Genomic DNA, 15,272 nt, shown 5'->3' on the forward strand with positions numbered 1-15,272 from the left:
TGCCTCCGTCTTTGGCCTTTTTTCGCTGGAGATCAGAGGGCTTGGAGTGTCCTATTCGTTGTACCTTAGGACAAAAGAAAAAGAAAAAGGATAATAATAACCGGGGACCCGCGTGCCATCACCCACGCCATCGAGACGGTTAAAAGAAAGTACTCCTCGGCCGTGAAATATTCGTTACAGCTCTCAGTTTCCCTTCGGCTTCCACTCCTTCAATCCTAGATGGGACTAGCTGTGAACAAAAGCCTCAGTCTAGTCGAAAATAGACACAATGTGAAAATACGACCCAGGGGGTTGTCATAGGGTAGCACCATGTGTTCCTGCCTGCTCCCCCTCCCTTACCCTCAGTAATTTCTCCCATTCCCTATAGAATTTGCAAAGTTCTGAGATTGGCCTTCCCCCCAGTAGCTCCGCAATTGACTCCCCCCTTCCTAGCTTCTTCCAGTTATCCCATGCTTCCTTCACGGCCCCCCCTTTGATACCATCACAGGCCAGGATATGGTCAAGGTCCTCCGAGGCTCCCGCACACATCCTGCAGGATACGTCATCGTAGCCCTTGTTTCCGGCTTTTCCCACATTACCACAACGCAGTCGCGCCCACATCACTTTATCCCCCCATGAGACCTCCCTCATTTCCCAGTAGCAGGCGTTATCATCCCTCCCCTTCAAGTGCTTGTACATTGGATTGAACCTAGAATGGTTGATCCTCTCCCAGTCTTCCCTTCTAGTCTTTTCTCTCCCTCTGTTTAGGTACTCCTCTGTCTTTTCCCTAAACTCTTTCCTCTCGAGTTCCCCCTTGCTTAGGATCTCCGTAAATTCGTTGACTTCCCAGTCCTCCAGCGCTTCCTCCAGCTCTTTGCCCCAAGTCGAGGGGTGTCGGTTCTTTAGCGCCCTCAGTTCCTCCCTCAGGCAGATTTGAACCAATCTGTCCTTCTCCAGTCTGCTCACCTCTCCCAAGAATTGGAGCGCTCGCCTTCTGGTCTCAAAGATAACGCTTTCTCTCCCGCTCTCGGCTCTCCACAGGTAATCTGGTGTTATTCTAGCCACCCCCATCCCCATTTTTATAACCCTTCCTTGTATTCGTTCCATTGCTGGCCTTTTCTTCAGTCCCCAGATCTCCGTTCCATACATTGCCCCTGCCTTTCCCAGGGTGTTCAGGATATATAGCCTATTGTTAAGGGTGTGTAGCCCTGCCCTTGCCGCGATGCCCCATGCTGCATTGGTCGCTTTGATTCCTTTGCCGGCCATTTTTCGGATGTGCCCCTCCCTTGAGTTTCTGGATGTGAACCAGTATCCAAGGTATTTAAAATTGTTCACCACCTCCACTGGTTTCCCACCAATTATCCAGAGCTCCCCCTTTTTCCTTCGCCCCCCACCCCTGAAGACCATGATTTTGGTTTTGTTTACGTTGATTTCGAGTTTATTTTTTGTGAAGTATCGCTCGGCCGTAACTAACATGTTTTGCAACCCCCTCGCGTCCTCGGCCACAACTGCGATATCGTCTGCGTATTTCAGGCAATAGACTTTTGTTTTCCCTATGACGGACCCACCCTCATTTCTCCTCTCCCATCTTTCATCAATGTCATCGATGAACAGGTTGAAGAGAATTGGGCTCAAAGGACATCCCTGCCTGACTCCCTTGCCTGTTGTGAATCTCCCCGTTATCCCCTTCCCTGTGATGACTTCATTCTCCGTGCACCCGTAGAACGCTTTTACCATTTCGTAAAAACGCGCCCTGATACCCAGTTTCCACATCTTCTCTAAGAGCAGATCTCGGTCAACCGTATCGAACGCTGCTCTCAGATCGACGAAAGCTGTGTAGAGCTTACCCCCCTTGTTTTTTATTCTGTTTCCGATCAACGAGTTCAAAATGAAAATCTGTTCCCTAGTTCCCCTTCTTCTTCTGAAGCCCCCCTGGCTCTCCCTGAGTTTCCCCTCTCTTTCTAGCCAGCTACCTAGTCGCCCGGCCATGATGCTGGCTAGCAGCTTATATCCCAGGTTTAGTAGGGAAATCCCCCTATAATTTTCTACTTCGTTTTCGTCCCCCCCCTTGTGGATGGGGAAGATGCGCGCTACTTGCCACCCCTTCACCAAGATCCCGGCTTCCCATCCCTTCTGCACGATTTTCCACAACTCAACCTTCCAGCTCTCCGGTAGGTTTTTCAAAAATTCGCCACTAATGCCATCCTCCCCCGCTGCTTTCCCATTCTTTAGTGCCTTCAGGGCCCCGCACAGCTCTAGGTATGAGATGTCCCTATCGATGTCCTCTACCTCGATCCTCTCCTCCCCCCCCTCCCAGTTTCTATTTCCATTCCTCGCGCTCTTAACACCCCCCAGGAGCTTTGTCATGTGACTCACCCATCGCTCGTCCGTGATCGAATTCCCCTTCCTCGCTTCATGTGGCCGGCAGTCATCAATGGCTTTCCAGAACTCCCCCATGCTCCTACTTGCTTGTACTTTGTTTTTCTTTGCTTCAGCCGCTTCCTTCAGTTTATTTTTGGCCATTTGCTTCATTTTGTTTCTTTCCCGCTGGAATTCTACTTTGTCCTTCGCCTTATAACTGCTAAGGTACCGTTTAAGCAGTCTGAAGACCAGTCCCCTTTGAATTTTATACTCCCTCCCCATCCACTCCAGACAATCCCTTGGACGTCCATTCCCCACTCTCTTGGTCATCCCAGTTTCCTCCGCCGCCTCCACGATTGCGCCCTTCAATTTTTCCCAGCGAGTATGAATGTCTTCCTCCTCCTCCGATTCCACTCCCTTATTCTCCAGGAAGTCTTGGTATGGGACTCCGGCCTCCTGCCTCCACACAAGCTTTACCTGAGCTTTTCTAGGTTTAGATTGCTCCTTCCCCTCTTCTACGTGCTGGGGTGGATCTGGGCCCAGCCCCTTGGGGCCCCGCAGCGTTACGGCAAGACCCATGTGGTCTGAGTCAATTGTTGGCCAGATATTAATACTCTCTAGGACCCCCGGCTCCCCCTCGTGCAGAATTAAGTCAATGACTGATCCCTCTACGTCATCCCTATTTGATACGCAGGTGATGGCACCGTCCCAGTCCCCCTTAAATGCCCCATTAGCTATGATCAAGCCCTCTGAATCACAAAACTCTAGGACCTTCCTTCCCTCTCTGAGTACCTTCTCATCCCTGGACTTACGTTCCAGGCTCTCCTGCCCGTCCCCTGCCTGCAGTGAGCCCACTCTCGCATTAAAATCCCCCATAACTACAATGGATTCCCCCCGCTCTCTCCCGTCATCCACCTCTTCCCTTATTTCCGATAGTAATTGGCCAATTCCGGCATTATTGTATCCTGCGATCAATCTACATTTCCTACCTCCCCCCCACAAGTTAACCCCTGATACGACAGCTCCGTTACTCCAGGTCTTGACTTTAATATGTCCCCCCAATGTGCTCCTGACCCCCACCAAAATTCCTCCCTTGCCCCTCCCTTTTTTATTTCTTTTAATGGCCCTCTCATGCATCCATTCAAAGTCATTTGTAATGCTTTTCAACCTCCTCATCAGACCCTCCTGCTTGGAATTGATTACATGGGTTTCTAATAATACTATTATGTCGTAGGAAGCGATATCCTTCCATACCCTCTTCAATTTGTCCCCCTTGAGCCCTGCAACATTCCAGCATGTGGCTCTGATGTACGAGTGCCCCTTATCCCCCCCCGCCAGTCATTGATTGTCCCCGATGTTATTACCCTCACAGCCCCTCTCCTCGGCGTTCACCTTCCTTCCCTTGGTTTGGTCCTCTCTGCTGTCCAGCTCTCCCAGTTCCTCGCTCCATCTGTACCTGACGTTGTCTAGCCAGATACTCTGCTGGAAACCCAGGACTCTCGCCGGTATGCTTTGCCCCTTCGCTCGCTCTGCCAGCACTTCGAGGTGGCTGACCACCTCCATCTGCCTTGGCGTTAGGTCGTCCTTCACCGTGATTCCCACTTCCTGCAGCTCCCGCAGGCGCCACCTCCTCATCAGTGCGCTCTTCTGAGCATGAACAGCCAGTGCGAATAGTTGGTCCCCGGTGGCCAGGGTCTGCGCTGCCAGCACTTTGATGTTTAAACCAGCCCTATCCCTGACCGCAGTCACGAAATCCACTGCTTCCGTGCCTGGTAATGAATTCAGGCCTGTCACGATCACATTATTCTCCCTCCTCCTTCTTTCTCTGTACTCGAACCTCAGAACTCCCTTGCTCAATTTCTCCGGTGCCCCGTAACCCGTAACCATCCTCCCAACGGGGTCCTTGCTTTCCTCTTGTCCCGGCTCATCGCCCTCCTGCGTGGCCCTCTCCTGAGAGGAGATTTTCACGGCCCTAGACTGGGTCTCTTGGCCTCCAACGAAGTTCCCGTTGCCGTCCGTTTTCACTGGGCTCCTCACTCCCTCGACCCCAACCCTACTGTAGTCAGCTGAGGGGGCCTCCTCTCTGTTGGTGCTCAACACGGGCTGAGCATTTAGAGCACCCTCCGCCTGTCTCCATCCTCTGACCAGTGATAGCTCCAGTGTCCTCCTCATTTCGTCGAAGCCGAGGTCCACCCATTTCCCCACAGTCTCCACTGATTCACAGACTTTCTCTACTCCGCTTAGAATATTGTTGAGAACCTCATGTAGCCCTGTATCGATTCCACTTGGCCTCCTGGGGGCAGGCTGAGCCTCCTCTCTAGCCATCAGCTTCCTCAGCATTCCCTCGATACCTTCCAGTCTTTTGCTCAGCTCTTGGTTCTCTACTTCTCTGCGAGACTCGCCCCCTTTCCCACAGTGGATACAGACATGTCCCCCTCCCGGAGACATCCTCTCGATTAATTCACTGCTCCTCGTTCGTGACACTGCGGGTTGCGACTGCCACTTCCCCCCTTCTGGGACCCCCGCCTTGCTTCCCTTCGTCCTTGACACCTCCATTTCCAGGTGGTTGTTGTTGCCTGCCTCTTTTCGCTCAGGCCGACGGTCAGCACTGCTTGATCTCGGAGGTTGCGTCGAGTTATCGGCCTCCAACTCCTCCTCTAGCCGACCCCGTCGTGTGCCCCCGTCTTCTCTCGGTGTACTGAGGCTTCTCCGGCTCCTCGGGGGGGTATGGGTGATTTTTGTGCTCGGGGCAAACCACCTTGCCTCTGAGTTCTTTTCGAAGTAGTCGTTAATTTTTTTCGTCTCCTTCTTGGCCATCATTTCCTCCTTCTTGGGCCTCCCCCTCCCTCTCTTTATCTTCCCCTGCTGCCCAGTTTCTGTTCCATGTTGAGCCTCATCTCCGTCGAACTGTTGAGGTTCCTCTTTCCCCTCGACGTCACCTGCTATCAGGCTATGCTCGCTCGCCCTAACGTCCTCCTGGGTTTCTCGCTTGGTATTGCCCCCCCCTCTCCCTCTTCCCGGGCACTCTCCTCTTACCTCCATTATAACCTCTCTGCGCGAACCGCGCGCTGTCAGCGTCAAAAGTCTCCGTAATAAACGCTTCCCCAGCTAGATCTATTACCTCCACTTCTTCCTCGGTCTTCCCGGTAAATTTCCCACCTGAGTTATTCACACTAATTGCCGATAAAACACAATAAATCGCAAAACACCCCAGAGCGATCAAACCGCGTGTCCACTTTCTATGGCGGCCATCTTCCCTCCCTTCTATGCTACTAATATTTATCTAAACTTAAGCATACTTTTCGCCATCCCTGTCTGTGACAAGGGACGGACATGTCCCCTAGGGTTTTGGGCCTTTGGTCGTCCCGTACAAACGCCAAAAGGGCCGGAAGTAAAAATAACTGGGACACCCGCGATATTATCTACCATCGATACAGACGTGATAGATGCAGCTTTCTTGAATGAATTCGTTCGGGGCTGTGTAGGAAAGACAAATATTGTATTTATATTGATATTAGTCCAAAAAACGATTGAATTTAATTGAGAGATGAAAATAGAATTTTTTTCATTAGGGCTAGATGGATATGTTCCATCGTAAAAATTTTCTAGTAAACTCATGAGTTCTGAGCAGGGCAAACATTTCAGTGGATACCTCCTCGATTTTCATGTTCTCCTGATACTTTTCCGAAAATTTCGAATTTTCAAATTTCTGTGAATACCTTTTCGATTTTCATGCTCCCCTGATCCTTTTTCAAAATTTTGAATTTTTTAATTTCGGTGAATACCTCCTCGATTTTCATGCTCCCCTGATAGTTTTATAAAAATTTTGCATTTTCAAATTTCAGTGAATACCTCCTCGATTTTCATGCTCCCCTGATACTTTTTCAAAAATTTCGAATTTTCAAATTTCAGTGAATACCTCCTTGATTCTCATGCACCCCTTATACTTTTTTGAAAATTTCGAATTTTCAAATTTCAGGGAATAGCTCCTCGATTCTCATGCTTCCCTGATACTTTTTTGAAAATTTCGAATTTTCACATTTCAGTGAATACTTCCTCCATTCTAATGCTCCCCTGATATTTTTTGAAAATTTTGAATTTTCAAATTTCAGTGAATACCTTCTCAATTTTCATGCTCCCTTGATACTTTTTCAAAAATTTCGAATTTTCAAATTTCAGTGAATACCTCCGTGATTCTCATGCTCCCCTGATCCTTTTTTGAAAATTTTGAATTTTCAAATTTCATTGAATATCTCCTCGATTTACGAATTGAATTTAATTGAAGAAAAAAAAAATTATGGGCAATTTTTTTACAGATTTTAGATGCCAAATGATAACACCCCACACATGTGAGATTAGGCGCGCAGAGCGCGCCATATACGCCGGTCCAATAAAAGAGATGAGCAACAACAATTTTTTGGCGTCTGGGTCTTCTCAGCTCAGAAGTAATTTGGATTTCACTAATATCATTATTATCTCCATTCAGAGATATAAGTAATTCGAAATTTCAAACGATAGAAGTGAAATAACATGAAAAGAACAGTTCAAAAAAATCTGATATTCGGTAAGATGCGCCCGCTTCTGAGAAACTTAATCAACAATTGTTTCTGTTACGCATAACAGTCAAATTTCTCCATCCTCTGAATATTAAAGTAGCAATGTGTTCACAACTTAAAATTTTTCACTTAAAATTGGCGCCGAGATAATGAGAATCAACTGATTACATATTTGTTCACTACTCCATTGTCAACTAGTGTAGTCAATATCATGAGACAAAGACTAAAATATCGAGCTTTTAGTAGATATTGGAAGAATACTCTATATTTGCATTATCCCTTCTTTTATTTCACCAAAAAATTATTGGAGGGGTCTCAAAGTTCTTATAAAATCATGATCCCTACTACATAGTTATCATAGTTTCGTAATAATTATTCTGAAATGGTTAAATTTCTGATGATCATCGCGCTCGGGATTGCCCTAGCGGTGATAGCTGATTGCAAAGTTGAACCGCAAAACGATGACGGTAAATGCGTAATTGAAGATAATCCATTCAGCGGATTTTTGCAATGGCTCTCTGAAGAGACATCTGCACCTTCAGTGGGCAAAGTTGTGTCATTTGATTTGTACTCCCGAGAAATGAGGAACAAATTTGAATGGAATGGCAAAGGCATGTCCACTGGTTTCAAACCTGAGAGGAAAACAGTCTTCATTGTTCATGGATTCAAGCAGCATGGAGATAAGTGGTGGATTAAAGATATGATCGATGCATATCTTGAACTGGTATGTTATATATTATTCTTTGTATTGTGAAGAAAAAAAAATCTGTGGAGACAGAGTTCCGTTGATTGTGATATTCGGCAAATTATCGAAATGCCAGCGAAGTTGAGTAGAATTCTCTGACATTGCATAAAAGAACGATTAGCGTTCTGACTACTTGAATTTCAAATGACAGATATTTCATTTTTATTTGACTGCCAACGCACGATCCGTAAGATATCTGTCCCAATCCGTTACATGATATTCTCATAGGGAAACACTTCACTCAATATGCATTAAAGATAATGATATTATGTTTACTTATCTGTTATCATTATTAAGTATTTCGTTATTATAATATCATTAAAAATCACCCCGTATGAAAGATGGTGGAAAAATAATGTAACTTTTCAGTTTTTCTGTGATAGATTTGAGTAACTTTCGTGTTTAAATTTGCCTGTATTTTCTGGAATTTTGATCAATGCGAAAAATAAAGGGAGACGTCTTTGCCTAATCAAGCCTTTATCGGTCTCTACCTTTTAATGGGTTTCCCAACCCATTGAAGACCACTGATTTGGGCAATTAAATTGTCATAGATTGTTTTCATCTCAAGGGATTCTTTGAACGGCGGTTCATTGTCAACTCAGCCAGTATATATATGTAATATTATACTGGACGTTGCTATCATGCTAAATAAAGTATTAAAGAGTTTTGTGTATTAAAAAAAATCCATTTATTAAAATTGCGTCTATAAAATTTTTAACCTATTCTCAATATCAATGTACAGTGAATTCTTTACTTAAATTACGGGCCCGCAATTCTTATCTCACTATCTATCATTATAATTATTTAAACATCATTATTTAATCATATTATAATTACCGAAACTTAAGCATACTCTTCGCCATCATTGATGAGGGACGGGCGCGTCGTTTAGCGCGATGGGCATTTAGTCGTCCCGCAGGAACACCAGAAGGACCAAAAGTAAAAATAACAGGATCAACCGCGATATTAGGCCGCAGCGATATAGAGGGAACTGGCGCAGTTTGGATTAAGTTCTTGGACGACTTAGCCCGCACTTTATTAATTAGGTCATAAACAAGCATTTTCTCCCTTCTGATGTGACGCCTGCCAATGACTCTCAATTGAGGATCACTGCGACATACGTCACGCCATCTTCGGGATACTCGAGCCACATTTAGGAGCGAGCGGGGATCTAACATCCTGAAAATATTCTGGGTTATTTCCACTGGCAGATTTACAACTGGATCAAAATCAGGTTTGCCAACACCAAGAAGGCGCATCAGCTTTCCGAAAAATTCCATGTTGCTATTACTGGAGGAAACAGGAGAATGGTCTTTGCTGCTAAGGATTGCCTCTTTATACCGTTCTCCCCACTCCTCACCTTCCCCCACTCCTCCTCTTCCCCCACTCCTCATCTTCCCCCACTCCAGCATAGTGTAATTTCTTAGCAATAATTCAACCGTTTCACCAACTTACCCAAATTTTCCTTTTATTTTGCGTAGGATGATGTCAATATCATTGTCGTAGATTGGAAATGCTATTCGGATGTTGTTCTTTTCCAGTACTACAAAGCTGTTGCAAAATGTAAAGTTACTAGCAGCGAAATAACAAAGTTTGTATGAACACATATCATTATGTCGACTAAATTACGATCTACTAACAATTCAATAAGGAATTATCAGACGCTCATGGTCCACACCCACACGTCAATGGAGAATTCCCCAGAAATTTTTTATATTTTTTCACTTGAAATTTGAAATTTCATTTTCCAACCGTGTATCAATTTCTCAGTTCAACATCCGGACTAAATTTCTTCTTGCGTGTGCTATTATGTCTCAGATTCATCATGAGAGTTGTAGAAACTTATCCCCAAGCCCAAACATGGGGCAACATTCACATGATAGGACACAGCCTAGGTGCACATGTATCTGGAATGACTGGCAGGCAACTGATATCATTGAAGAGCAAATGGAGGGTGGCAAGGATAACTGGTTTGGATCCAGCAGAACCGTGTTTTGCAAGCACGGGTCTGGCATTGAACAAAAATGATGCGCCATTTGTTGATGTCGTTCATTCTAATGGAGGCACACTGGGTCTCATGAATGCAATAGGTAATATAGTAATGAAGTTAGCCAATCCTACTCTCAGCCAACTTAATTTTGGTGAATCACCTTTTATAGATTCACCCAGATTAAGTTGTCAAAGATGCGTCGGACGATGTATCTTTGTGTTCCCATAGGACTCATCTGCAAACTTATTCGAGGATAGACCAAATTTACAGAATTAATTGATCACTTTAATTGGCCGTTTCATTTGTCCTTTCGCTAGGTCATATGGATTTCTACCCAAACGGAGGACAACGACAACCAGGATGTTTCTACAGTGGGATTTTCCCTGGTAATATTTCTATCAATGTATTTATTCTGAAAATTATCATCTCTTAAATGATTGAATGGAATATGAAAAAATGTCAAGATACCGTATAATTAATGATTAATGTTGAGGCCGGGGCACAGTAGAGCACCCCTAAAATCATCGAACATTGCGCAAATTTTTATTTTAGATTCATTTTAGAATATAGTAGAGTGAGCTGATTTGAGATTTCCAAGATATTTCGGCGACGGATATTTTGCAGTTGGAAGAGCGATGGAGGGGGGTCAATTTTTAAGAAATGGGTTGCCCAACGGCGGCCTTGAAATGAAAAATACTGTAATAATCATTCATAATTAATTTCTCGATTTCTGGTCAAGAGCGGAATATTCAAAATCATTCATTTTGCCCCGCATTTTCTTTGGGCCGATTCCACCCTAGCTACGGTAATTACATTCTAATTCCGAGAGTAGAAAATAAAAAATTGAAATTTCAACGATTACAATGGCTCCATTTGAAAGGAAAAAAATCGAGAAAATATTGAACGGTTAATGAAGGATGTGCTGAGCAGGCTTTCCCTATCTCAAGTAACCCCTGTATTCCCTATTTTTTTTATCCAACTTAACATTATCGAGACATAATTTTGTAACTAAACTTGTCCACACATGTATACCCTTTCGGGCTTTTACATTTCCCATCCCCAGTTCTCCCTGTACCGCAATTACGCCGAGGGCCGAAGGGAAAACCTCATGGGAAAAAACCTTGGCCAGGTACAGTCGTCTCTTTCGAGACTACCGCTCGTACGATGAAACCTGTGCAAGTTAGAGCGAATTCTATCTCTAAAAAAAATCCCTTGCATTTCCCCGACTGGGAATCGAACCCACGAATCTCATGTGCCAACCCCCTACGTTCTAACCGCACGGCCACCGCACGTCGGTGACGTAACTTTGTATTTAATGAAACTAGAATGACAAATTCTTTCTGTTTGCCTTTAGCAATCTGCAATCATATCCGCGCATTTCAATACTTCATCGAGTCGTTGCAACTGGTAGCTCAGAAATCAAAAAAAAAATTCTGGGGTCACAAGTGGAACTTCTCCCGAAATCAAGCTATCTCATTACTTGGCCGGGCATGTAATAGTAATGAGTGTGTGGAAATGGGTATTAATGCGGATAAATATGAGAGAAAAGGGATATTCTTCGTCACCACCGCAAGTGCTGCACCTTACGTGGGTAAGAATTCATTCTGAAGCCTAAAAACGTTTTAGAGTAAAATATTATTTTCTATTTTTTATAGATCCTGGACTACTAGATCTCGTGGCCATTAAATTAATCATGTGAATCTTCTTTTGGATGGGTGGGATAGAAATGAAGTGTATCCTCTTTCCACGAATATACTCATGTTTTCAATTTAATTAAATTACATTCTGGTGAAACTAATCCATTATTTTCAATTATTCAACTTAAACTCTATTCCAATCGTATAAATATTATAAATAAACTCCACTAGTCGTAAATTTTTTCATCAACTCTTTCATTTACTTATGAATGCTTTAAATCATATAGATGTGAAATGAGAATCATTGCATGAACTTCTCATCCCTGTCTTATCTGATATCCCAAAATAAGACTGTGTAAATATTGGTAATAATTTAGTGACATTATTGATTGGGAAACATAGGATAATGATTTAATAATTCATCTATTCACTTGATCGATTTTCTTCACGAACTGAAAATTGCACAATAATTCTATAATCTGTCATGAGTAAATAAAAAAATTGTATTAAACGAATTTCTGGAGTGAAAATATTATGAATTCTGAGTTAAAGTCAGATGTAGGTGTTCTAAAAAAAAACAATTAATTTCAGGATATATTTAAACAAAGTGGTTATTCAGTTTAGTAATTTCTTTTGAACCTTTTGATACTTTTTGGACATAAGAGATCTCTCAGATTTTTTCAGTCCCTCCTGGTCAAGATTTTTGATTTCAGGATTTTTCTGCAATTCACTGATTATCATATCATATATACCATGACTATTTGTCAATTTGTTGAATGAATAATGTCAAAACAACATCTACCGTTTTATAAGTTCTCAAACTCTGGAAGCATCTCTTGAGTTTTCTTTAAAGAATTATTTATCGTCAAGGTGATTGCGTATTTTGGCAAGTAGAGATAACTAGAGTATTCCACTGCTATTGACATTTGACTAATTTTAATCATTCGTGGTGGATGTATTCGGCCGGATTCGCGATAAGACCTCCTTGAACTGGCGACGTGCCTCTGGATCATCGGTATATTTTTCGTAATTGTAACGAAGTTCCTTATAATACTGATAACGTAAAGCGTTTGCTGTCCTGTTTATGCAATAAGTTGACTAAAATTGAAAAAAAAAAACAAAATTGTATGATGAAGCTAGTTTTCCTATTCTAAAAGGGACACCCCTGACACAATCGATTATCTCGAAAATCTCGAAATCATGAAGCCACGATTCCTTATTGGTCCGCCTAGAGTGGCGCGAGATTACAAAGTCGTAACTCTCTTACAGAAATCGTTTCATACACTGAGAAAAACAATTATTTTTGCCAAGAATATTCTCTTCCGACCAGTCAATCTGGCGATCACTGTGTAAATACTTCTATAAGACTTACTAATGCCAAATATATTTTTTTTGTGGTGAGTAAGTTTTCTATTTGCAAAATACTCGATTATATTACACGTACCTGAAGTTCTGCTAAATGATCTTTCCAAAATGTATAAAGTCTTGCTTCATAAGCAGCATTTTTTTCAATAATAAACTGTATCAACATCTTATTTTCTTCATCTGTCCAGTAGTTTTTACTGCCGAAAAAATAATAAAAAATGATGGAGTTTGAGAAACATTTCAGTACAGCAATGCCAAAATATGAAATAATAATTCAGAAAAAAAATTATTACGCGTCAATCGAAAAATTTGTAACAAAGATAATTTTTAATTTATATATTTTATAAGAACTTTATTCTAAATGACAGACTCTTGGTTTTCCACTTACTTCAAATTTTCATCTTCTCAGTTCATCCACCGAAAAAAATTTCGAAACAGAAAATTCAAAAAAAAAATGACGAAAAATGAAAAAAATTGGATATACTTATCTTGCCATTGATTTACTGATTTCAATTCGTTACCTCGAAATAGTTCGACGAGTTTCTAATTGCTTGAACTTCATTAGTGCGGCAGGATCATTGGTAAATCTTGGGTAAGTCTTCTGAAGCTTATATCTGAATCGAGTTAATAGCGCAGTTGCTGTTCTGCTTGGATGGAGCAATGGCTGAAAGACAAACGCAAATAAATCGATACGATAACTAATGACTTGGGGGGTCGATCAAAATGGGACAGCTAGGCGAAACGGGACGCGGGGGCAAAATAGGACACCTGCGGAAAATTTTCAGTCATTCCCAGTAATTTTTTATTTTCCACCAAAAAATGTTGGAAACAGTGCAATAATGTTCTCGTGTTTTTTCCGAATTTTATTTTTTCCTCTAATTATATTAATTTGAATCGCCGATTTGTGGTTTCTCAGCATGAAATTCATTAAATTGGAATTGAACATTTTCTTTATAAATTAAGTGTAATAAAATTCTGGATAAACTGAAATGTTGAATAATTGATTCTTACACGGAGAGAAAAATACCGGAAAAATTACGGAACTTCCGCGTATTCATGGGGTGACCTTGCTTTTTGGGAAAAAGTACTGGAGGTACCGTAAAATTGTCCTGAAAGTTTCGTAAAAATTCCTGCTCGCTACGAAAATTTTTACGGAACTTACAGTATTTTTTCCCGAAAACCAAGGTCACCCCACGAATACGAGAAAGTTCCGTAATTTTTCCGGTATTTTTCTTTCCGTGTATGATCGATTTTTTCGCCTCATCTCTCATTGAACCCCCTGATTAGTCCCATTTTGCCTGAATGTTCCATTTTGCCCGGGTCTCCTCTACCGATGTAAGCAATCCATAATTTAAAGTGAATAAATTAAAATCATTAACTGAATGATTTGATACTTCAAGTCCAAAAAATACGAATCAGTCATATTCGTTAATTATTAACTAGTTCGATCACTATTATTTATAACATCATTGAAGCGAGTTAATGGATCACATTCTTAATCGTTTTTATTATTCAGAATAATTAGTCAATAATTTGAGACCCGACTCATCGACTAGCGAGGAGCTCTTAAAAGTTCATGAGAAAATTAATGGAATAATCCAATTCAATTTGGTTTTTATTTAATTTGAGAATACCTTGCAAGCTTCAAGACATCTAACCCAGACTTTGGTAGTGTTTGCTTGGGAAATGGCATCTTTATCAATAAGATATTGGATGAGAGTTTGATCCTCAGCATCGGTCCAGGCGATTCTAAGAAAAAAATCAAGAAGACAGATGTCATCGAAAAAAGTTATTCTTTTATTTAAATGACGGTAATTAAGCGGGGAATAAATGGAAAACCTCGGAATTGTGTTTCTTACGTGTTTGAACAAATTGAATAACAAGTGGTTTATTTTAAATAATTACTGCCGATATCTTCTCATTTTTTATGTTTTTTGTGAATTTTGAAAAATGTTAATAGCAATAAAATAGAAAAACAGTAGATTTTTGCACGTCAAAAAAAACATGAAAAATGAGAAGACATGAGTAATAACTCTTTAAAAATAATGTACACTCTATTGTTTCTCTCATTTGGGTATTCTAAGAAAATTCCACACAGCGAATGGACGAAATTGAAATTACAAAAATCATTTCTTCACTAATCACTTCTTTTTGGCGCGATTTTTTTGTAGACATTGCAGGAGAGAAATATATGGAAATCTTCGCGTCGATAATTCATGATGTTTAAAACTCACAGTAACTCCCCTTAAAAAAAAATACCGACTACTCACCCTTTCTGTTTGTTGTAGTTGCTGTGCCATTTCTCTTCAATTGCTTCGAACTTCCTCAATACTTCGGGGTCATCGATATATTTTGCGTAGTCGTGAGCAAGATGATGTCGGTAACGACAACGAAGGCTCTCTGCTGTTCTAGGAGGATTCAATGGCTAAAAATGGAAACATTACAAAACAACCATATTAATCATCTATTTTTCCCTAATTATTATTTTCAATCCAATTCCCGCCAATATAGCGCAGTATTCGAAAAAAAATTTCAGAAAGGAAAAAATGGAAAAATTAATTTTCTGTCTGGAACTACTCAAATCAAAAATAAATATCATAAATTAACATTTCTTTAATTAATTATCATCAGAAAATCGG

At 41.5% G+C, this 15,272-nt stretch overlaps 2 protein-coding genes across 3 annotated transcripts in view; one reads left to right on the forward strand and one right to left on the reverse strand.

The window, feature by feature from the left end:
• Positions 1-7,278: 7,278 nt before the first annotated feature.
• On the forward strand, positions 7,279-11,419 carry LOC105271956 (pancreatic triacylglycerol lipase-like). The gene is made up of 6 exons (XM_011313790.1): positions 7,279-7,620; positions 9,123-9,232; positions 9,460-9,731; positions 9,949-10,017; positions 10,986-11,222; positions 11,287-11,419. Exons 1-6 carry the CDS (start codon positions 7,279-7,281, stop codon positions 11,328-11,330), a joined length of 1,074 nt encoding a protein of 357 aa, XP_011312092.1. The 3' UTR covers positions 11,331-11,419.
• A 44-nt stretch (positions 11,420-11,463) lies between these two features.
• The window catches only part of LOC105271947 (uncharacterized), a 7,366-nt gene continuing 3,557 nt past the window's right edge, over positions 11,464-15,272 (reverse strand). For both annotated transcript variants that reach the window (XM_011313780.1, XM_011313781.1), the window contains exons 6-10: positions 14,904-15,058; positions 14,268-14,382; positions 13,155-13,297; positions 12,713-12,830; positions 11,464-12,366 (exon numbers count right to left, since the gene is read on the reverse strand). In XM_011313780.1, coding sequence (XP_011312082.1) covers positions 12,205-12,366; positions 12,713-12,830; positions 13,155-13,297; positions 14,268-14,382; positions 14,904-15,058 — 693 coding nt within the window. In that variant the 3' untranslated portion in view covers positions 11,464-12,204. The remainder of the gene's footprint in view (positions 12,367-12,712; positions 12,831-13,154; positions 13,298-14,267; positions 14,383-14,903; positions 15,059-15,272) is intronic.

Source organism: Fopius arisanus, unplaced genomic scaffold (genome assembly GCF_000806365.1).
Source record: "Fopius arisanus strain USDA-PBARC FA_bdor unplaced genomic scaffold, ASM80636v1 scaffold00129, whole genome shotgun sequence".
NCBI lineage: Eukaryota > Metazoa > Arthropoda > Insecta > Hymenoptera > Braconidae > Fopius > Fopius arisanus.